Source organism: Chelonoidis abingdonii, chromosome 4, assembly GCF_003597395.2.
Source record: "Chelonoidis abingdonii isolate Lonesome George chromosome 4, CheloAbing_2.0, whole genome shotgun sequence".
In the NCBI taxonomy this organism is placed as follows: Eukaryota; Metazoa; Chordata; order Testudines; family Testudinidae; genus Chelonoidis; species Chelonoidis abingdonii.
The window spans coordinates 12,662,067-12,686,632 of NC_133772.1; the positions used below are offsets into that span (position 1 = coordinate 12,662,067).

At 45.3% G+C, this 24,566-nt stretch overlaps 1 protein-coding gene across 1 annotated transcript in view; it reads left to right on the forward strand.

Moving 5' to 3' along the window:
- PLXNA2 (plexin A2) overlaps positions 1-24,566 on the forward strand; it is a 321,397-nt gene that overhangs the window by 177,555 nt on the left and 119,276 nt on the right. The window contains exon 5 of the mRNA XM_032794137.2: positions 23,170-23,270. Coding sequence (XP_032650028.1) covers positions 23,170-23,270 — 101 coding nt within the window. The remainder of the gene's footprint in view (positions 1-23,169; positions 23,271-24,566) is intronic.

The window sequence follows — 24,566 nt, forward strand, 5'->3', positions numbered from 1 at the left end:
AATAAAGAGGGGAAACAGATAACTGTAGAGGTTCATTTGCCAATTGTCAGGCTGTCGGTGTATCAGAAATAGAGTAATCTGTCTGCTTACCCCACGCCATCTTAGCTGTGCAGGCCTTCTTTCGTTAGCAGTGTTATTTATTTATGGCTCTCCCTAGCTACTCCATGTTTTGGAGGAGGGCACCTGCTGATGTGTCCCTTTTTTCCAGAGCTTGCTTTGCCTTGTTTAGTTTGCTCAGCGTGTGGGTGGGATGGGAGAAGCTGGTTCTCTTGGACTCCTGATGCTCCAGCTGAGGGAAAATTCCTTCCTTCAACACCACAGGTTGTGATGGATGGATTGATTGTTGGGGGCGGAGCTGGGATGGTCAGGTGGGCCTGCTCCGCAGGTTGTCCCTTTTCCTGTTGCCTGGTAATTAGGGGTTCTCAGAGAGAGGAAGGAGAGGTCACACATGGGGCAGGCCTATTAACCCCAGCTCATGCAAGCTGTCCTGCAGAGAACCTTGCCTGCAACAGCTGCTCTCATTCAGGCTTTCACCAGGAGGGCAGCTGAGGGAAAGCAAAGCTCCACTCCCATCTACATCATCCATTAGACACATGCTGCTCTGCCTCGTCGTCAGTCCTCTTGCTATTCATAGGGGAAATGCAGCAATTGTGTAGAGTGAAGGGCTCTGAGTTGGGTCATGCAGGTTAGGTTATTATAAAATAATTACTGTTCTAATTTTATGTGCTTGTTTTCCCCAAACTGAAGGAGTCATTTGGGCCCAGTCTCTCCCCTCACTATGGCCCTGCATCCTCTGTTTTCCCTGGTCTTTACTGTATCTCTTTTTGACTTCCCCTAGGAAAGGTGCACCAGCTCTTTCCACCTTTTCCTCATGTTGAATGAGCTCAAAAGATCCAGAGATTCAGCTCGGATGATTCTCCAAGTTAGAGAGACGTTCCGAGCAGAACACCGGAGTCAATTCTGTGTCTCTAAGAGATTCTAAACTGAGACTCCAGTTCTGGACCTCTCAAATTGCATGGAGATTTGGGGAAGTTTGATTCTATGCCCAAACTTCCCAGCTCAAGCCCATCACTCTGACCTGAACTAACTCAATAGCTTAAGGCTGCAAATATGGCCTGGAAATCGTTCTGGAAGAGGCTCTTTCATGAGAGTCCTCTTCTATCCTGTTTCCAGTCTGGTTGGAAACTGAATCTTCTTGATTCTGATTCAGCTTGAATCAGTTTACTCATTCCTAGTTCTACCCCTTACCTGTTTATCTTGGAGCTCCCATTTCTTCCTTTGCCTTAGTCCCACTTACTCTCTCTAGCTATAGCAGCTTTCCTTCAGTCTGGAGGTCGGGAAGGGTGGTCCCTTTCAGTGCTCCTGCTGCTGGAACATACTGACATGCATATAGATGCTCCTCAGCATGGCAGTGACACAGACCTGTTCTATGGCTCTGTCGTCTCACCCAAAGGGCCACCATTTTGGTTTCATGTCAAGATGGCGATGTGGCTGAAGTCAAAGGTGTGGTGTTAGTGAATGTGTAGGGAAGGCTCTAGGGGGCATACAGCAAGGTGGGGAGAGTCTGGGTCAACAGGAAACAAAGACAATCTTGCATTCACCCCAGCCATGTGGTGCTGGGTCTCTGCAATCTCTGCAGGGTGTCAGGATGGGATTGAATATAAAACTGCCAGAAGAAGGACTTTGACGGGTGACACAAATATGCAAATCCTACGAGAGATCACATCTGGGTGAAAAAGAGTGTCAAGAAAAGTAGACGATGTAGGGATATGCCAGGACACCTTAATCCCTACTTGATTAGGGTGCCAGCAGGAATCATCCATTGGAACCAGTGTCATTGTGTCACTAGGTAGACTTCCAATATGCCCTAATTGCTACCTGAGATTGCATCTGTGAACAATACCCTAGCTCTCCACATGGAACTGCCGGTATGTCCTCCAGATCCTCCTGTGGAAAAGAGATATGCAGCCAGAGAAAGTCAGCCTTCTTAATTCCTAGAGGATTACATAAAATACTGACAGGTTTCAGAGGGGTTGCCATGTTACTCTCTATCAGCAAAAACAATTAGGAGTCCTTGTGGCACCTTAAAGACTAACAAATTTATTTGGGCATAAGCTTTCGTGGGCTATAACCCACTAAAACGCTGAGGATTCAAGCAAGTCAGAGGGTTAGGAGCCGAATGTCTTAAAAGGACAGAATAAATCCATGACATATGAGCTGAAGGTTCAGGCAGTGCACTCTGTCCTTTCTAAAGCTGTTTGTTCTTCTTTGGTGTCACTGTTTCATTCCTGTGAGGTGGTGATTAACATGAAGTTTGGATGAAGGTTTTATCACTCTCTCCTTCTCAGAAAGTGGGATGTTGTGCTGTGTGATTGTGTGGAGCGGCCCCTAGAGGGCATCAGGCAAGCGTCTGTGTACACAGGAAGAAAGACCATCTTGCTTTCACCCCACCCCAACCCAGACCTGCTGGGTCTCTGCAATCTGTACAGAAGGAGCTTGGTGATGGCTAGCAGGAGGCACTGTGAATTCAGTAAAACTCAGCTTCTAACTCTCCCCTGTTGCCAGCCACAAGAGCCCACTATGAGACATTGGATCTCCTCCAGGTTTTGCCATAGCCCCAGAATTGTTCTGATTCTGGCTCGCCTATGTGGCAGCAACACTTGAGGAAGGGCAGGTAAGGATCCCCTAACCTGACTGGCCACTAGTGGGCCCGCAGCTGAATTCCTTGACCAGCTCTTCCACGGCTCTGGCTGATGTTTGTGCTTTTATTTAGGGCAGTGGGAGGCCCTTGTCTGTCCTTTCCTCTGGTTCCCTGAGGCACTTCCAAACCTCAAGCACCAATATTTGCTTTGCGGTATGCAAGAGAAGAGGAAGAGAGTGTGTTTCAAGTGCTGACTTGCTGGTGGGATCAAGAATTGAAGTCAAGTCCCGGGAGGTTGGGAGTGTTTTGGGAGAAGGTCTGACGGCTAAAACCACCATGCTGTGACTTGTGAAATGGTCAGACCGATTGGAAACCTTAATTGTGTGTTTAAAATAAACCGCAGGTGAGCACTACTTCTCCTGCCTTCACTTTCGCAAGCTGCCCTGGTTTCAAGGGCTCCTATCCCTCATCTGGTGGTTGGCCAGTCAGGAGTCAGCCTTGTATTTAGGAAAGGAAAGTTAAAAGCCTGTTGTGTAAACTGACCCATTGTCTGCACAGACGTCGTTCTTGGTATAAATCTGCTGTGGGAAATGATTTAACCTTCATGTATTTATTTTTTTATTTTATTATATAAGATTTATACAAGTAGTACAGTATTGGAAAGGTCACTTGTCCCCTGCGCTGCAGGAATAACTCTGCATCCAGGCTTCTTCCCTTTTTACTTGTCTGCTTTAACAATTGTTTCCGGATGGGAAAGCACAAGGACTGGGCTTGTTGCCTATCTGGAAAGTTAATTTATATTTATAAAGTACATACATTCCCTTCCCCTCGGCACTTAATGAATCCTCGGTACTTCATTGTATTTAAAATCAAGCTACCAGGAGTTCTGTTCAACCAATTCTTGTTCATTTCCCCAGTGGGATGCATCCTGGCTGAGGAAAATGAGTTGGATTACTAAAGATCAGTTTGGTACTATATAATAGGCCTTGTCTCTAATGGCTGGAGCACAGTTCTGGGACTTAGGACTTGAGATCTCCTCTGGCACCAACTCACTTTGCACCCTTGGGCAAGCCAGTTCACCCTTCCCTTCCTCAGTTTCTCCATCTGCAAAATAAGGAGGCTAATACTTACCTAGCCCACAAAGGGTTTTTCATTGTTTGTAAGGCAATTTCAGATTCCAGGGTGATAGGGGAGTGCAAAGGATTAATGATGTCATAACCATATGTGCCTGTTACAGCATTTAAAAAATCACATGCTTCTACTGTATCAGATAGGTAGCCCAGATTTGTCTACCGACTAGTGTCCCTTAGGGCTGGAGTTAACCTAACCACATAGCAGTGTCTTCTATTCAGCATTGGGGCTACCACATCCACAAAGATCCTAGTCCCAAGGCAGCAGAGCTGGAAAGCACTCTTTGCTGCATTTCCAACGAGGAGGCCGTGCTGCCATGAATAATTGTGTCCTCTGGAGCACTCATGAGATCCAGCAGACTAGATGGCTGGCTAAAACCCACAAGGATTTGGTGCTGTGTCACTATGCAGGTTCAGCCTCCTCCCCTTGGCATGTCTTGCTGTCAATATTGCCATTCCCACCCCACCCTCACAATCAATAATGTAATGTCGACGTACCCAGGAGGAGATTTGTCCAGCCTCCTACCCATCAGGGTTGGTTTTGCATAAGGTTTAACCCCACTGTCCCCACACGCAACAGGCAACTGGAAGTGTCTGGGCAGTTTTAACAATCAGATATGGATGCAGTGTGAGCTCCGGAGGGGCTCACGGGGATGCTGTGCATGTCAAATTTGAAGTGACTTGGCAGTGCAAGTGGGGCTATCTCGCAGAAATGGAAAGGCTGAACTGAGGGTATTGATAACAGTAATTACAGCTTGCGCGACTAGACTGCTGTAATAATGTGTCTTGGCATACATGATTGATTTTTAATGCTGGTTGTTTTTTGGTAGGAGGTTTGAAGCCCTGATGTGTGTTTCAGCTTCTGAATGAACTATTTCCCCCTGGGTGGCAGCGTCCAAATCAAGAAACCAACTTCAAAAAAAGTGGGAGGGTCCGGGGGGAGAATCTGTTTTACCATTAAATATAGCTTTGTTTTTTATCGATGTAGAGTAAATGAAGTCATTTTAATGTGGTTTGTAGATGCAGTATCCAGGGATCTAATCTATTTGTCTGATATTTATGGGTAATGTTTGGATGCCTCATTCATTCATTACTGTTTTTATTAAGACTGTATTCCCATTTTAGGAGTCTGTCATTTTAAACTACTCTGTTTAATCGTAGCCTGCCCCAATCCTTTTTAACACCTTAACTGGACTTCAGGAGTTTTAGGCGAGCTGAAGGGAAGATACTGGTGCTGTCTAGCCTATGGTTTATAGGAAGAGTGATTCTGTGCAGCTGTGCAATCCTAGGGGGGAAATGGATGGATTAAGTCAATGGGAGCCACAGGTGCTGAGAATCTCTGAAAATCAGGCCAGTTAGGGCATATCTACACAATGTGTAGGCTGGCACTAGTGGGGTGTGAATTGTAGTCCAAACTAGTATATCACTCACTAATGGGCCAGCGTGCACCCTGCTGGCACACAGTGAAAATTCTCTAGTGCGCATTGATATGGTCCCATTTTCACAGTACTACGTTAACAAGCACTAGAGAACTTTCAATGTATACCAGCAGGGTCCTCGCAGGCCCGTTAGTGCATGACACGTTGCTGCAAGCTAGAATTCACACCTGTCTGGTACTAATGCATCGTGAAGGCAAGTCCTTGGGTTTAGGTGTTTCAGGATGAATTTAAATGCCTAATTCTAGACAGCCGGTGCCCAATTCTCATTGACACTAACGCCTCTTAACACCTCTCTGGCAGGGTAAAGGGGTCATAAATTGGGAATACATTTGCACCACCGGAGCAGTACAAAGGGGTCTTCATGTCAATGAGAATCAGACCCCTTATTCTGAAAATTTCTCCGTTGTTTATAAAGTGCTCTCGGGGATAATTCCCAATGGGCTCGATCGATCTTTCATGGATACATATATGGCCTCCATCATAGTAGTAGTTGAGCACCTGCCAATCTTTGAATGAAGAAGAGCTCAGTGTAGCTTGGAAACTTGTTTCTCTCACCAGCAGAAGTTGGTCCAATAAAAGATGTTACCTCTCCTGCCTTTCCTCTCTAATCTTTGAATGTGTTTGTCCTCACAACGCCCCTATAAGGTAGGGCAGTGCTGTTTTCCCAATTTGCAGATGGGGAATCGAGGCAGAGAAAGACTAAGTGACTTGCCCTAGATCACCCAGGAAATCTGTAGAAGAGCAGATTCCTAAGCCCTAGGCTAGTACTCTAACCATTGGACCATCCTTCCTCTCCTAGATAAATACCAGGTTTGTATATTCAAACATGCTGAGTTCAATGGGAGTTGTGAGCTCTCCGCAACTCTGAAGCTCATAAGCCATTAACGAATGAGGCTTGGAAACTGGACTGTGTTATTATAGCTAGGATGTCTACTCAGCAAACTGAGGTGTCAGAGCAGCTATACTAGGACAAACTCTTGAGATAGTCATGATTTACCCTAGTTTCAAGCTGGGGTAAGCTGCACTGCTGTAAGCTGTCTGCCCTAGGGGTTTCTGCCAGCGCTGCTACCTGGGTAGCTAAGATGCCATTGGAGACAAGGCCCTAGAAATGAACCTCCAGGCCACAGGCATGTGGGCAGGGCAGGGAGAGGGAGGAGTGCCTTGCTGTGGGTCATGCAGTACATGTTCTGAGGATAAATGGAGGCATGCTCCTTTTGGGTGGACCAAATTCCATGCAAGAAAGAATGTGGCCACTAGTGGCACCAAGCCAGGAGTGCTAGAAGACAGAATTAAGAAAAACCTAGACTTTCCCTGCCTATAGCAATACAAAGCATTGCACAGAAGTAAAGAAGATACTTCAAAGCAGCCTGAGACTCTTCCTGGTCGCAGAAGGAGACAACAGAACCACAGATGCATTTTCCTGGAGGTGACCTTTGCAATCCTACCAAAGAAACTGCGCTGCAGACTAAAGCAAATACCTTAGCTGGATCTTTGATTTGAATCACTCCTGGGGGAAGCAGAATGGGATCTTTTGTATTTCAGGGCAGTTCTTTCCCACTCCCTTGTTTTTCAGACACCTCTTCAGCAGCCTAAGCACTTTCTCCAGCACAGCTCTTAACTTCCTCTGCCTGAGATACATTAAGGAAGCTTTGTTGAGGTCACTGCATAACAGCACTGAAGCATCCTCCCAACAGGCATGGAAATGAGAATGTATTGCTGAGTACAAGGCTGAGCTGGATTCAATTCAGGTGGCTTCCTTGGGTAGCAAGAAGTCCAGGTCTAATTAGAGTTCCAGGGAATCAAACCGTTGTGCTTTTAATAATTCTCCAGCAATGTTCTGATTAAAACAGTAATTTTAATAAGCACCGCTCCATTGTAAGTGTTCACTGAACACCTAATTACATCACTTACAACTCCAAAAATTATTTAAAATCTTATATATATATGCCACTTGCACACAAAGAGAGCGAGAGAGACACACTTGATAATTGTTCACCTTAATTAATTTTCTAAGCTCCTGTTAAAACTTTTAAATGGCCATTGGGTATGTGTTTTAGGTACATGGCAGCAAGTCAGAGCAGCAAATGAAAAAGGCCATGAATTGATCTGAGATCAAAGTTTACTATGTTGGATGGATCCGCACCAGAGTCTGGAAATTTTGAAAAGCTGTTCCCCTTTTATCTTTATTAATTAGTCCCTCTGAGGCTTGGGACTAGTCAGTGTCACACAGTGGAGGAGTCTTATTGTCTGAGGGGCCACATCAGAGTGTGTGGTCTTGCTATGCAACATGCCAGTTGTTGCAATGTTATAGGAAAGCCACTTCAAATAAAAGCAATAATGCAATCTGAGGGATGCTGTCGTATTTGATACCCAGCCATTTCGGGGGGAGGAGAGTGAAGAAAGGACCTCCCATTCCATTTCTAGGCCATCTGTCTTAATCCTGCCCTTCCACCAGTTGTGGAACACAGCCTTGTGCCTATTCCCTTAAAAACACTAAAGGCCCAATATTGCAAGGTGCCAAGCACCCTGAATTCACATTTGCATCCACAGAATTGAAGGTACTTAGTGTATTAGGAAATGAATGAGCCTTTGGCTGCAGTCCTGAAACGAACTCTGCGCAGGGGAAGGATTCGATTCAGATGGAGCTCACTACAGGATTAGGGGTATAGTCAGAAAAGTGACTCTGTAAAGGTAGCATCATAGGCATCCACACTTTCCCTCCATCGTCCTGATTTGCCTCTCGCCTTCATTTAATATAAATGGAGAGTAACTCAATTGAAACACCTTCTTGGGGACCAACTAAGATACGTTCCCCCCCCTCCCGATTGTGCCCAGTGTAGGGTCTGGGGCCACCGTAGAGGTCCATTTATCCAGATTTGAGAGAGATAACTGCAGTACTAATCACTGATCAAATGAGCATGACATTCTATCTGCAGAACTGCACACAGGCAAATCCCGCCCCTTTGCATTTTTGTTTTGTTTGGGGGGTGTTTTGCAGTTGAGGACAGTAATTTTAGGGCATTGAAATACAATTTCAGAATTAAAAGCCAAAGTGCTTATTCTTAGCACTGGAATTGTTTGTGGTGTGGTCTGGTCTGTTTTTATTTTTCCCCCTTGGGGGGTATTGTAACTTGCCACATTATAAGCTGAACAAAGGAGGGAAGTTGTTATGCAGGAGTTTGGGAAACTGTAATCAGCTGTCTCCATTTAAAAAGATTACACCTAGTTGCCAGATTCTTCTAGAAGTGCATGCTGCCTTCTAAAGAAGGGATGCAGCACCTATGATTTGGGGAGAAAAGCCTAGAATACAAAGAGAGAGAGCTCTGGTTCATGTGGTCACAAGGGCTGGTGGTTTTCAAGATGAGAATAAGTGTAGATTTACTTTGACGCGATTTTGTCATTGTTTGCTAAGATCCCAGTATTAGCATCTCATTCCAAGTTATTAGCTTCTCTGTGTGTCTCTCCCTCTTTCTTTCTTTGTCAATAAATATACTTTATTTGGTCCAATAAATTTGGCCACCAGGCCAGATCCACTGCTGGTGTAATGACACGAGTCAGCCCAGCACTGATCTTTATCAGGGATGGGGGGAGGCACATAGGAGTGCTTATGTAGCAGTGTGTCTGGCAAACCCAGTGTACTGTAAGGGACATTTCAACCATCGAGTTAAGCAGCCGTAGTGATGTTGGAGGTGGTGTTTATAGAGGCTATATATGTATGTAATGCTCACAATCTGTGGTCAGACTTGTCATAATTATGATAAATGTATTTTTGTTGCTTTCACTGACTACAGAAATGTGTGGAAATTAATTGATGAAAATACTTTGGTTATTTTTAACTGAATATAAAAAGATGCATCCTAACATCATGTGTGTCACATGTATGAACTTCTGCTGCCTAGCTTCAGGCTTCTGAGTACCAGATGTATGTGATGCACGGTTGTTCTGTTCTACCGAGGATCAGCTTCCCAGCTGCAAACTTCTGTGTACAGCACTGGGGGATTCCCTAATGCTGCCAGCCCATTTTCTATCAGTGGTCATCACACACACACTCATGCTGGCTTGCAGTGGGCTAACCTTTGTCAGCTGATGGCCATGAGAATGACTGACTGTGCACCGTCTGAAATGTTCAAAATACTGTGTGTGACGTTTTCATGTTTATAGTGTTGTTGCAAAGAGAAGATCTGTATGTTGGTGGTGGGAAGGATGTTTTCCTATTCTCTGTAGGACATGTGTTGTGTGTACAATTGAAACCATGAAAGGGCTCCCATGGTTCTGAGCTACAGCCTGAGTAGGGTTGCTGGACTAGACAGATCTAATGGGCCCAGGGCAGTATGGCAAGAGGCAGGACACCAAATTAGATGGGCCCAGTCGTCAGATACGTTACAGCAGCGCTTTAGCTGTAATGACTAATGGCATGTTCATAGCCCACTCAGAACAGTGGGAGGCAGGGAATTCGTGGCAATGCAATGCAGGTGGTACTCTTTATCTGTACCACATCCTGCCCACTGAAGCCTGTGAGCCTCAGGACTGCTTGCCCGGGGCAGTGGAGGAGCTGGCAGGCTGAATAGATGGAGTGTTGGGTGAATGATTGTGAGCAGCTCTTATTTGATATGAAAACTAATTTTTCCTCTTCTAGGTTTACATGAGCATATATTTCCCCTGGGAATGGGAAAAAGGCTTCCTCTAATATCTTCTTGTTCCAGCACATCTTGCTTTGACACCTCACACAGATCTAATGATTAACTTGAGTTGTGGTAAACCACAGGAAGCTATTTGTGCTCTGTCTGCCATGACAGGGCCTACCCCAAACGAGAGCCCTGCCAGCTGGGGCCTTGGTTTGATGAGAGAACCTTTGGTTTGAGACAAGTAGGATTGAAAGCCAGATTTAAAGGCGTGTTTGAGGATCTGTATCATTCTGTCTCTATCCCTTGCTTTCCCAAGAGATGCTCCATTCTGTTTTTCAGGCCATCTCTTGGGAGTCTGGCAGGGCTATGTTAATGGCAGCAATAAGGTATTTTATTGCATCTGGGAGCCCAAGGTGCAGTATCCATAGGAGAGAGACAGATACACAGGGAGAAGTTTTGCCTCTACTAGCTGCGGAAGCCATGCTGGCAAGGGAAGGTACTTAAATACAGCTTTTCCTGGAAAGGTTCCTCTGGCCAGAAAAGGTTTGTCTACACTGCAGTTGAAAACCCTCAGCTGGCCTGTGCCAGCTGACTCAGGCTAAGGGATGGTTTAATTGCAGTGTAGGCATTCGGGCTTGCCTGCCTGAACTCTGGAACCCTCCTACCTTGCAGGGTCCTAGAGCCCAGGCGACCTCAATGTCTATACTGCAATCAAACGGCCCATTAGCCCGAGACAGCTGGGGTGGGCTTTTAATGCACAGCAAGCTGAGGTGTAAGTCTATAGCACACTAGCCTGCCATGCACTAAGGTGTCACATGGACCCTCCTACCGGGCACTGGAAGTTTTGGAGTGCACTTTGATCTGTTCCTGTTTCAAACCACAGTAGATCGAAGTGCACTCCAGAACTTCGAGAGTGCAGTGGCAAGGTCCACGCAGCCAGCTAGTGCACTGTATAGTTTATAACCCAGCTTGCTGGGCACTAACTGTGCATTTGGACAAGCCCAGAGACTCATCAGAAAGATTGCATGGACCAGAGTTTTAGGGACACTCCTGCTCTCTCCTGCTAACACTGTAATTGAATAATCTCTTTGTAGTCATGGGAACGTCTGTAAATATGGCCTCTGCTCCCACCTCCTAGCTTCCCCTCCAAAAATTACAGCTGCTGATTCAATTTCTGACAGCCTTTCAGATTGTTTGGGTAACATTTTCTCTGCTAAGCTGGGGAGGAGTCGGGGAGAAAGGGTTTTATTTTCTAAAGGCTGCCCTCTCTTATCGGTCAGTGCAGCCCCCGCCTCATGTGTCCCCTTCCTGGGCACATGCACTTCTATCAGTTACAGTGAAACACATTGTGGTGCTGGGGCTTAGAACTGACAGGGCTACATTCTCAGACACTGTTGCCTAATACGCATGAGGAAAGTGAAGCAGTCACACGGTCACACATGCACACTCAACAAAACATGCTGTCAAAGTGCAAAAGCAGCCAGCCACAAGTGCCGATAGGCAGTTACATGTGAAAAATACCTATTTGTGCGCACACACGTGTGGTTTGCACATGCACTCATGTTTGTACACACAAGTAAATGTTTTTCACATGGTTGTACGTGTTGGCATATGCAGTTAGCTGTTTTGTGCACCCATGTGTATGTTTTTGAGTATTATTTTTCTGTTGTTCAGATGGGGACAGCGTAAGAGGCTGGATGGATAGATGTTTGAAAACTTGTCTTGCAAAGTCAGCTTTGAAAAGGGAGGGGTATTTGAATGGCCTCCTGGATGGGACTCTCTTACCACATACTAATTGTCTACTGAAGCTAAAAGGCTGGCCCTTCCAAGATGGGAACCCTAGCCTTAGAAGAGGGGTTGTACAGAAGCACATAGTGGGTTTAAAATATCCAGGCATTACTGTGAGTTTTAGCTCATGCTCTCTTCAACTAGTGGAGCCTTTAAGAATAGGCTGCATGAGCGCTGATTCTGGCTCTGAAATGCCGCACCTTTGGCAGGGTTTGGCAACTGTGCCAGGCTCTTGTTGTGCTTGTCTGTTTCAAAGTAACAAAGCACCAGAGCTGCTGATGGAAGAGCCGTCCAGAAGGCTTGGCATGTCATGTAGAGCAGGTTCCTTCACAAAGGCTCATCCATTGGAGAGCTCGCTTTGCATCTCATCCATTATGTAAAGGATGCATTAAAAATAGCTGTGTAGTTCCTGCGGACATTGGCACACATGCTCAGGAGCCAGGACGAGGCACAGATGGTTCCTTGCAGTGACTTTGTGTGGTCTCCCTGGCTTTCCTTTCAGGAAAGTCGTGGCGGATTTAGAATCTTTTCATGAAGGACCGGAGGAAACAATCAGTTGTTGCAAGCAGGTGCTTGCATGGATTTGTGCATACTTTGACAGTCCCTCTTTGGAGAAACAGACCTCTCTGTGTGAGAGTCACCTTTCCACTTTGCCCCCTGGATTTTTCCACTGGGGCTTGAGTCAGTTCAATTCTCCTCTCCATCCATAATACTTTTCCCTGGAGTTTACCAAATAAAAGGTTCATTTTGTGGGAGTTTTTTTCCTGGTTCTGAAATCTTCTCCTGCTTTCCTGCAAGAGAATTGTAAGGAGTGCTCTAGAGATCGTAGTTCAGTACTACAAATTAAGAGGTCTAAAACATCCTGGGATGCTGCAGGTTTGGTCTGGAGGTGCTTTGATTGACCCCACAATAGTGCCCACTACTGGAATAGCTGTCTGTGCTCCACATCTAAATGAGGTGCAGTAGGGCAGTTAGAAGAGGATCTGCTCTCCCTTTAACTAGCTCTGACCATTGCTGATGAACCCCTCGCTTTCCTGAGCATTAAGATACAATTAAACTTTTGTTTGTAACCAAGATTGCTCTCTAGAAGCAATATGCTGATATTCACAATGAGGGGTGTGAGGGATAGAAGGAGACTTATTAAATCACATCCCCAAGAAAGATTGGTCCCTGCAGTGTGTTTGTGAGTGCTTTGTCCCGTCTCATTTTAAAATGGCCTAGGTGCTGATTTTCCTAGCACTTACCCTGGGAGTCTAATCCACATTGTAACAGACCTCACTCTAGGGACATTTCTCCCGCTATCCTGTCTAAATGTGCCCTTTTCACTTGACTGTCATGTGTCCTAATTATTGCCTTATATACCACACTGAGTAGCTTCTCCTTCCTTCCTTGAAATTTGAGAGACTGTTGTCAGTTTTACATGGGGGGGGGGCAGGTTCTGCATTAAAAATCAGCGTTATTTGGGCCAGATTCACAAAATTCAACTCTGGATCTGAATTTTCCCAAAGTTTAAGGCTTGTGGGACCCGAGGTTTTAGTTCTGGCCCATCTCTAAAATGAGGAACACAATGTACTTCTCAGTCTGATATGGTGATCCAGCTTTTTGCTTGGCCTTGGAAATACATCCCAGAGAACCTCAATATTTGGGCAGGGCTGGTGAGAAGGAGACAGTAGCAGAAGCATCAAAGAAAGTTTGTCAAACTTTTCACAAATACTGGGGGAAAGTTTGGTTTGTTCTTTATTTTTCACCAGCTTCATCCCATGCTAGCACCCTGAAGCATGAACAGCTGGACCTGGTGAGAGCTCTTCCCATCTTTTTTTGTTTTATGATTCCTGCTGGAGTCATGGCTATGTTTTTATGAATGAAGGGGGAAAAAAATCTCATTGAAAAGTTCGTCAACTTTCGGCTCCTACTCACTCAATGATAGATAGCTTTAATTACACTGAATTACTCAGCATCTCCACAGCACTCCCCAAAGTCATTAAAAATAGATTTTCTGTTTGAACTTCACTACCCGCAATGGGTCTCCAGGCAATACGCCATACTTATAGGATGCCCCATGGGCCGGCTCCTAGTCAGAGAGGTCAGCTGCTTGTGTTGGTAGCAGTCATAAAATGTGGAAACTTCTACTTTATTTATTCATTCATTTATTTATTTATTGGAGCCAGACTGTTTTATTTATTTTTAAGGTTCTTGTGGAACAGGGGAGGGGTATTTTAGAGGATTTGGAAAGTCTCTTTTTTTTTTATTTTGTTACAGGTCAGACAGTCAAGGAAAGCAGTAATGAGTCTTTTATCATTTAATTACTGGGAAGGAGGTTCCTAATTAGGGAAGTGAAAAACTCAATGCCAGAGCTGCTGTCTAGTAAAGGAGCACAAGTAGTAAAGGGAGGGTAGGGTGTCCTGTTATACTGAGACTCCCACTGGAAAAGGAGAGAAAACGCCAGGTGAGTGTTGGCTTCTTAGCTGTTGTCCTTAATACATCTGATTGTGGTGTGGTGCTTAATGTTTGTAGCAGTTGCACACACTGATCCATCCTCACTGCACCCATGTGGGGTGGGTATTAACCCCATTTTATCAACGGGAGGGAAATGACTGATGGAGAAACTAAAACCTGTGGCTAAGTCTTGCCGTGGGAGTTGGACTGTCTCCCTCACACAGCCTCACTGGAGTCAGCAGACACCTGCGTGGGGCTCAGCAACCCACCTTTGTGGAAGAAGTTGGGGCATTATGTTCTACAGTTGTAGGATCAGGTTCTAAATTTTGGAAAACTGGTGGCCAACTCTAGGTGCTTTCATTTTATTGGGGTGCCCACCTTCAGACACCTCAGGCCTCGTTTTCAAGTCAGTTGGCATGAGGACAAATACTCAGTACCTATGGATAATCAGCCCAGGTGGTCTCAAGGCATCCAGAATTAGTCTCCATTTCTGAAAATTTAAACCTGTTTCTGTCAAAGACCATTGCTAAAAGAGCATAACTCTCTGAGGTGAGGCCTATGGTCAACAGCTCCATTCCTCAGGCACAATGGAACTTTCCACTGTTGTGGTAAAGCTCATCAGTGCAGGAGACAGCCTGTCTGAGACCGCGGAACAACTCCACCAGGAGCTAAGGCCCATCCTAAACCTCCCCACCTTCTGCTCTCAGGGCCAGGCACACTGCTGCAGTCTGGGCCTGCTTTCTCTTATAGAAACACAGAGCAGCATGGGCATTTAAAAAACAAAACCCTACCGCAACCAACCATTCCTCTGTGCAGGGGCGGCTCTAGGTATTTTGCCGCCGCAAGCATGGCAGGCAGGCTGCCTTGAGCGGTTTGCCTGCGGGAGGTCCCCGGTCCCGCGGATTCGGCAGCATGCCTGCGGGAGGTCTGCTGAAGCTGCGGGACCAGTGGATCCTCTGCAGACATGCCACCGAAGGCAACCTGCCTGCCAGCCTCGGACACACTTGGCGTGCTGGGGCCTGAAGCCTCCCCTGCCTCTGCGCACACAATTCTGCTCTTGGGGAGAGGGTGTGAGAGAGAATAAACCACATGTGACAGATGTTAGTCACATTGGTTAATATACAACTGGAAAGCGATCCGATATTACAGTGATAAGGTGACTTGCTCAAGCTGGGATGGGATGGGCTACGTGGACTCTCATGCTGTTTGGGCCTGAGTTTCACGGGTGCTTGGTAGCTACAGTTCCCATTAACTTCAGCTGGAAGTTTTGGTGCTCAAGCTTATCTCCTCCACAGTGATAAGTTCTCTGGGTTTATGGCACTGCTCAGTACACATGATGCAGCTCATATAAGGGAGCTCTGTCTTTTCCCTGCTTCCCTCCTTCTGTTCTTTCCACTGGCTCATTGTGGACAGGTGCGAGTCAATCAGCCTCTTCACCACTATGTGAAGTGAACAGCTTTGGACTTCATTAGTTCTGCTGTGTCTGGTTACTGCTAGAAATGCCTTTCATTCCTCGCTTGTGCCACCTGTGGCCATAAAATCTGAAGAAGCCGTTCTTTTGATGCCTGCATTCCCGCCCTCTCTGCATTCGCTGCGGAGAAGAGCTGCTTGTTGTGTGAGCTCCCACTTTGCTCCCGAACCTGTCAGCCCGTCTCTGTCAGAGAGTGACTGGTTGGCATGCGGGGACAGGTGGAAGTGAATGTGCTAATAAGCGTACTTGGAGGCTCGGGGAGGCACAGCAGTGCAGCTCCTTTGCTCCAATTGTCAGAAAACAATCTCTGTGTTGAAATGATATTTGACCACCATGGACACAGGCAGTTATGATTCTAAAAATGATGCTTTCACTGAGTGTCAATAGCTAGCACTGTGATCCGCGAGGAAGAGGCACTTACATACTTATGTTCCATCAGTCACTTGCTCTTGTGTGTTTTTCTCTTTCCTTTTTCCATTCTCTCTTTTTCATTCCTTCTGATTCTCCCATTTGCTCTTTCTCTCTCTCCCTCCTGCCTTTTCTCTTAATCTATTTTTATCTTTCAGACAATGCATTCTGTCTGTCTTTTCTGTCTTTCAGTGATCCCTGGCTAAGATAGAGGGAAAACAAACTAATCAATTTCAAGGCATTCTCTCCCTGCCCCTGCCAGTTTGGGAAACAAGAGCAGGCCCAGAAATCAAACCTTCATCTCTTGCAAAGCATTGCTATTTCCAGCTGGGCCGGTCCGTTTTATATGACTGATGTTCCTTTCTTTCTTTCAGTTTTTGCCAGGATGTTGCTATCCTTTCATGGCAGTGAATTACATTCATTTGAATCCTTCATTTTTCTGTCTGATCTCATTGTTTCTTTGTTTTGTTTTTTAAATCAACTCCAATCCATGTTGTTTCTCCCTCAGCCTGCAGACAGCTACATGGCTGAAACATGGTGTTCTTTATCTTCTCTCCCTAATGCGGCATTTCATGCGCACAGACACTTCGGTTTCATAATGATAATTAGCCTGGCAGAGAACATTTTGAAAACAATTAAAACACAAGCAAGTATTTCCACTCTACTTTTGTAAGGAGCAAGGGAATCCCAGTTCTTCTGTCAGAGCTTCTGAGAGGGAAATAAGCTTTCAGAACTGCATGTGATGAGATAGATAGAACCCTGCAAATCCACGGATATCCGCTTTATATCCCCAGCTGGGAATGGGGTTGGGGGTATCTGCGGACCATTTTTTTGCGGATCGGATGCAGATAGTAATTTTATCCACATGGAGCTCTAGAGATAGGGGTACATGATAATGCCTGCTGTTAACGGGATTTCGGTGCTTTTACTCACCAAACTCTGCATACAGTCCATTGGAATCCTTAGTATTTGGATTTCAGATTACAAGGATAGTGGATTATGTGTTATAATTGTGAGATCTGGGCAAATATATGATGGGGACAAGTGTTGCAAAAAACATTCCTCTAATATTCTCTCAAACGTTTAAATGACTTTGCTTCATCTGTGTTCACGATCCTGTTGTGTTTTCTTTCTGTGAATGTCTCCTTGGATATTTCATCATATTTTATCAGTTTCAGGCATGAATGTTTGTTTGCAAGGAATTATTTTAAAACTGTGTGGTGGAGTAAAAATAGGAAATTCACTCCAGAAGTATATATGCGCTCTTCCAATCAGGGAACAGAAACAATAAAAGATGACTTATTGACATGATCATAGTGAACCAGTGCAGGTGGAAGAGTTTGCTGAGATCTCTTTCTGAAGGATATACTTCCATCAGACACAATTTGTGGGGTGTAATGCAGGGATAACTGGCTGAACTTCTATCGCTTGTGTTGTGCAGGTCAGGCTGCGTGGTCCCATCTGATCAATGAACGATTCAGATTTAGTACCTAATTTGAAAAGATTTGTCAAATAATTTTGAATAGTAAATACATTTGCCGGCATTGATATTTACTCATGGATGTTCCACAAAGCAGAAAAAGAGGCGAAATTCATGACAAAAGTTGTTTGTACAATTGCTGCTGTAATAATTATTGGCATTTACTATTTCTATAGCGCTGTAAGAGTACACACCACTTAAAAATGTGAAAAGGAGCCTAATCTAAATTTATCGTAGATTCAAAAGAGCAGGTCCTGTAAAACAGTGTTGGCCCAGGGTGTCTGGGGAGTCGGAGCTCATTTTACCACTGCAAAATGAAACAAAAAAGAAAGGAAAGAAAATCTTCCCCCCTTGCATGTTGTTCCATGACAATTGGTTAATTAAGTACCACATGATGTCAGCAGCAGCCATGTCAATGACTGATGGGAATTCTGAGAATAAAATTAAACAGTATCAGGAGAACAAATGCACAGAGCCCCAGTGAAGAGGGGGAGAAGGTTAGGGCTTGTCTTCAGTACGAGTTATGTTGATATAACTTAGGATGTCGCTCAGGGGTGTGAGTAAGCCACTCCGCTAAGCGACATAAGTTACACCGACATAAGCACTGGTGTGGACAGCGCTGTCGATGGGAGAGCTTCTCCTGCCAACAGAGTTCCTGCTACTCACAGAGGTGGTTTTACTATGAGGACAGGAGAGCTTTCTCCTGTCAGCATAGAGTGTTGACACAACACATATGGTGAAGACGCAACTACATCACTACAGCTGTGCCACTGTAGCACTTCTGATGTAGACTAGCACCCTTAGAATCACGAAGCCATCTGACTTTCTATCTTCACAGGTACTCAGAAACTCCCCAGTGTGGAGAACAGAATCCTGGTCATGGAGGCAACCATTCTTTCAGGCACATGGGCCTATGTTTCCCTCTGCTCCAGTGCTGACCAAGCACTAGACAACCTTTCTCAGCAGCTCCCATGTTGCCATCGGAGACTTGGATGTTTGCAGGGACCGTGTCCCATTCTGGCACCCTGAATGAGAGAGGGAGGCAGATTCCAACTTTGGGATAAGATTAAATTCTTAGTTCCTGATCAGTTTCATGGCTCTGAAAATCCCATTCTCTTTCCCTGCCCTTTCTTTGGGAGGCTAAAAAGAAAGCATTTATTTTAACTGCTTGCTCACAGCCAGTGCGCACACTATTGCCTTGAATTTTCACCAGGCTTCCTTGTGTGTCACAAGAAAATTCTATCAAATGGCAAATTTTTGCCTCCAAAACATACAGAAATTCAGAATAGGCATTTTTAATCCATTAGTGGTGATGGGGACCTTATAAGTACCTGAATAACCACAATGAGTATGGTGTCCTCTGACAGTAGGGCTGAATTTCGGAATGTTGCAGACTGCGTAGGGGTGAGTGGGTATGTCTGTCTGTGTATGCATATGTGAGAGAGAGAGTGAGAGAAAGAGATGGGTTCTCATCTATTTGTGCTGTAGTAGCAGTTACTGGCCCTGTGAAATCAGGGCCTCGGTGTGCTAGTAGCTGTACAGACATCTAACGAGAGAGAGCCCCTTGCAGACTAGGTTGACCGGACAGACAAATGAGGAGAGAGAGAGAACATCATTATTGCCCTTTTACAGATGGGGAGCTGAGGTGCAGAGAAGAAGAGACTTGAACAGACAGAGCGTATGGTAGAGCCAGGAACCAAACCCAGACCTCCTGTGTCCTCCTTACACCCTCCGATTGTTTCCTTTTCCTACATCGCCCTTCTCCATGTGTAAGTTAGTCCCTTGCACGCCCTTGGGATCCCGAATGGGTGCTTGTTGTTCACAGTTTTGCCTCTTACAAACGGCGTGTACCTTCCAACAGGGTTTACATCACCACTGAATTTGACCCAAAAGGCCTCCATAATTGCTGCACTGGCTAATTCCGGGCTAAAACGGCTCCGTAGTGTTCTAGCGCAACATACATTTTATATATAATAATTTTTTTTAAACTGTTAAGTAGGGCCCAGGAAACAAGAAGAAAAGCAGCCCTATTGGTTTCTTGTTTAGAGAGGAACTGGGTTCTCACTATATCAGCAACACTTGGCGTGAAAGTGGCCTTTGTTTAGAGAGACACTGCTTCTTTTCAGCCCCTGACTTCCCAGCTGCTGAGAGCGAGGCTGTGTTTTGACAGACAGAGCGAATGTAATGCAGACAGTTGTTTTAATTTCAGCCAGTTGCAGAAATCACTCACAAGGAGCCAGAAACCCAAGGAAAGAGGCCGCACACTTGGCTTTAGTTATCTCTGCACAAGGGCTCTGTTTGGATGGCAGAGCGGAAGGGAGCCCATTGGTTAGTGTAACGGATACACCACAGCCCAGCAGAGAGCGATTGCCATGGGAGAGGTGAACTGGAACAGGAATCAGAAATGTTCTTCTCCCACCTACTTGAGCATGCAGCATTTTAAACATAAAAGATCCTTTTTCTGTTCACTTTCATTTCTACCAGAGGGGCTCCTTTTCCCTTGAATATTTGCCTTTCATTCTTTTTTTTTTCTTTGTATTACAAGCCAAAATCTGAAGCCAAGAGCTGGTGGGGGGGATGTTGTTTTTTGAGGGGTAGAGGGGGTGCAGAGAGGTAGGTGTGGTGGTGGTTTTTAGTATTTATTTCAAGTTATGAAATGCCTCACTCTGACACTCAGTACTGGCACAGACATTAAAAATTACAACCAAGAATACACATCCTCCATGGACATGGACTCTCTGGGCCTGATTCACCATTTTGTTGCTCCAGTTATGTGTTGCTGTGACTCTAATGACATCATTGGAACTTGCACTGGTGTAACACTGAAGTTACATAGTGGTGAATCTGGCACACAGAACGTGGTTCTCCCCTGCCCTGTACCTTGTGTCACCATATAGCCCTGTGCAAAATCATCATAAAATGCTGCCAACTCAGAATTCTGTATTCGATTACACTGGCTGTTTGCACCAGTGTCCGTGACTGCACAAGGTGCAGAGTAGGTGAGAAACAGGCATATAGACTTTTACCATCCAAACCCATTGCTCAGTATCTAAATAACTAACAGTACTTGAGGCATCCTGCCTACTGGGGGCAGGTACAGAGTGGGCTGGGACAGTCACCTCCAAGGAGGAGATGGTGTGTTACGAGACAGTATGGTCTCTTCCTGGATGCATTTGTATGGTCTCCTGGCAAGGGAAGATTTGGCAGGGTTACGGAAAAAATGGCCGCCTCTTCAGTGGAGGGGGACGGGGCTTCATGAGAATGTAATTCTCCTTCCCAACTCAGTCAAAACCTTATGACTTATACAGGCCGTGTGTCACTGTGGTTTGCTGACCTGCTGAAATCTGTCTTGCCAGTCCCAGCTTGCAAGCAGTACCTTCAAGATTTGTTTCTGTGAGCCATATGGAAGCCAGCAGTCTACGTCCTGTCCTGGACCATCTCAGCACATGTTTACATCTCCGAACAAGTGTGCGCATGGAGGCGGTTTTGAGACTGGCTCCTTGGACTAGAACTCTGCCTTCTGGCTGCCAAAGAGAGCATTTGCCGGTGTGTTAGCAGACAGATTTCACTAACACAAACCAGCAAGAGCCTCTGATGTGCTCACCCCAGACTGCTGTGCAATCTGTCTGCACAGGCTAAGCTCTGATCACCCCCTCCACTAGGCCTATTTGCCAGGCAAGCTTGACTGTATGTTGCTATTTATTGTAAATGATACATTTGAGTCTCTGCTGTTGATACAACATAAGTAGTAATAATTATTATTATTATTTATTAACAAAAACATTTACACGTCTTCTTTCACCCCGACGGATCCCATAGCACTTCATAGACTATATATGAGATTTTTTTAAATATATAGATGAGTCTCACTTCCTATGAATTGCCATGTTGGATTTGACCGGAGGTCAGTCTAGTCCAGTGTATTGTCTTTGATAATTGTTAGCACCTCACAGAAAGGTAAAAGAACCTCACAGTAAGCGATGATGCAATTCCCTGGCCCAGGGAATGTCTCCTTCTCACCCTGTTCCTTAGCGATTAGGATGCAGGAGGGCTTATGTCCCTTCCCAATTTCTTGTTTGTTTGATTTTGAGACTGGATATTCTGGTGATCCAAATAAATGGCCAGTCTTTGTGCTGAATCCTGCTAAGCTCTTGCCCTTAATGCTGTCTTGTGACAATGATTCCGCTGCTGAAACACACCTTCTTCTGGGGTGGAACGCGATAGCTATTAAACGCTACGTGGAAGCCAATACGATGGCTTTAGTACAGGAAGTGGAGAGAAATACCTCATCCCACTGAAACTGCAGGGAGGGGATTAAAAGAGGCAAACCATAATTTCCAGATTGGAATCTGGCAATGACATTGGAGTGAAAGCCCTCCTCTTGTAGGCAGTACTATGACAAGTGGGTCAGGACCTTGTAACATCTCACCAGTGTAAATGTACCTTTTCTGTTCAAAAAGTTTACTGTGTGAAGTTATTTGCTGATGGCCAGGTTCCTGGTGATTTTGTAAAACCTGCCAACAGAGGCATTCCCTCTTCATTTTCTTTTCTGTCCTGCTCCCCTGTCCCTGTGAGACAGGCCAGGCAGCCTCATTGTCTGGGTTTGAGAAACTTTTACTCCCTTATCTGAAGAAGTCTTGTCAGTGATCCTGAGAAATGGAATTGTGACTGCACGGGGTTACAGCCACTTGTTTTAATATGGCTTGTCCTGCTATGTATTGAGAGTACTTTACTGAGGATCCGAGAGTAATCGTCTGTTCTTGCCCAGAGAGTCTCATGAAATCCAGATGTGCTCATAGGAAGCTCTCCCAGGCTGAAATTCAACCCTCTGTCGAGGGCTGTTAAGAGGCCTATGAAACACTGAAGTGTAGGATTTATCCCCTTGGATCAGACTACTGGCCCTTCAGGGCCAGTTTGGACCCATACCTGATCCTGCTAAAGGAGATGAAGACCCTTATAATACATCTCACCAATTTTCAGTGCTGTATAACCGGGAATAATTCCTTCCTAATCTCTGTAGCTACCAGCCTAGGGATGAAACTTGAAATTTGATCAATTTTATCTTAACCATGCATCACTGAAAACATTATTACGGGGCCCAAAATTCAATTACAGTATTTGAAGGATGAAAGCAAAGCAAAACCAAAATGGCAGTATTTGCTCTTCAAATGTGCGCTGCCGTTCCCTGTCCTCTTGGGGAATTTTGTTTCCTCCTAACCTTCCTGCAAAGAACTTTTTCCGCAGCCTGTGTGAAACACAGAGTACATCTACACTGCACCTGGGAGCGTGCTTTCAACTGCAAATGAACAGACACATGCTAGGTCTGCTCACGCTAGCATGCTAAAAATAGCAGTATAGCCTCTGCAGCAGGTGCTGCACCTTGGGCTAGCTGTTAAGTACGTACCCGTACGTTTCTGTAGGAGGAAAAACTGAGTGTCGCTTTCTCTAACATGTTAGAACAGGGTACTGGGTTCTGTTCTCCACTCTGCCATTGACTTGCTGCGCAACCTTGGACAATCTATTCAGCACCTCTGTGCTTTGGTTTCCTTGTCTGTAAAACGGGTATAATATTTCATAATATTGATTTACCCCACAAGGATTTTGTTAGTCTTTAAGTAAAGTTTGTGAATCACTTTGCAGTTCTCAGAGAAAAGTCCTTATAAAAGGGCTAGTTGCTGCTGTTTTGTTTGTTTGTTGTGAAGACAAGGGGAGTGAAAATGCAATGAACATGTTTATTTACTTCCTTTCCAGGTGTCCAGGGTTCCTGTTGAATCCTGTGAGCAATACACAACCTGTGGGGAATGTCTGAGCTCAGGGGACCCTCACTGTGGCTGGTGCACTCTTCACCACATGTAAGTCCATCGTCGGCCATTTGATTTGAACTAATGGGCACTATTGCAAGAGAAGCCTTAAAAACCTGAACTCTGCTTGTATGTGGATATTAAAAAACAAACACAAAAACAAATACAGTACCAGCCTTTTACAATCGCTCTTTTCCTACAAGGGAATTCCTTGCACTGCAGGGTGAATGCTACTGAATATCACTGAAGTCCTGTTAAATATGAAAATGTACTTCCTAGATTTAGGAGATGGGGAATAAATCCAGCATGTGAAGTGAGTGTCTAAGAGCATGAAACTACATGAACTGAAACTCATGGGAATGGAAGCCCCCTAGTTTCACACAGCCTTGTTATTTACCCAAATCCTTAATTGTTCCAAATTGGAGGGGGTTTTTAATAGTGGGGTGGCTTATATGACCTTATTGACATCAGGAAGGTTTCACCTGTGCACCTGAGCGGAGGATTTGGCTCTTTACGAGTGGCAAGGGGAGGCTATTTAACTACTACTTTGGAATGTCACAAAATGGAATGCTTCAGGCAGTGGGTCAAACCCAGCAAAGCAATAAAACTGTGGGTTAGGCTGGGGCTTTGTGCTGGGTTTGAGACCAGCAGCTCTAAATCATGTCAGTGGAGACAAAGGAAATAAAGATTTTTCCGGGTGCTTCAGAAAACTGGGTCTCTGAATTCGGGCAGTGTTTGTGCACTCTCTCTGCGACAATAGTGTTCACTTGCTAAAGCGGAAGGGGGACCCAGCAAGCGCACTTGAGGGGAGAAACCTGGAGCACACTGGTAGAAAGGAATCGAAAGCCCTTTGGCTCTGTGCCAGCCAGCAAAGCACTCCCATTAAATGGGTGGAAATTGGGGCGGAGGCAGAGGAACAGAGTTCAGAGACCCACACAATAACACTTGGCCACACGCCGAAGCAGCAGGTGTTCGGAGGGCACGAGAAGGAGAGCAGTAAAGGCTTATATACAAAATCTGGACTGGATTAGAGACCTGTATGCACAGGGGTATCTGCACTCCCACAACCTGGGGAACTGTGTGTTTAATTTCAGTTGTTGCATTCAGGGAAACTTTAAGAGAATAACCAGTAGTCACAGGGCCTGATGCTCTGCTACCTTGCTGCTACTTAGACCTGTGCAGAACAAGCGCGAGACACTATCACTCTGGTTTGGTAGCACTCAGTACTCTCTGTGCCTGGGTGTAAATGAATGCACAGCAGTGAAGAATTTAGCACTCTTGGGTCAAATTCCTGAAACGGCCTTAGCTTGTCTATTTCCTCCTTCTTCATTGCTTCCCCCTTTTAAG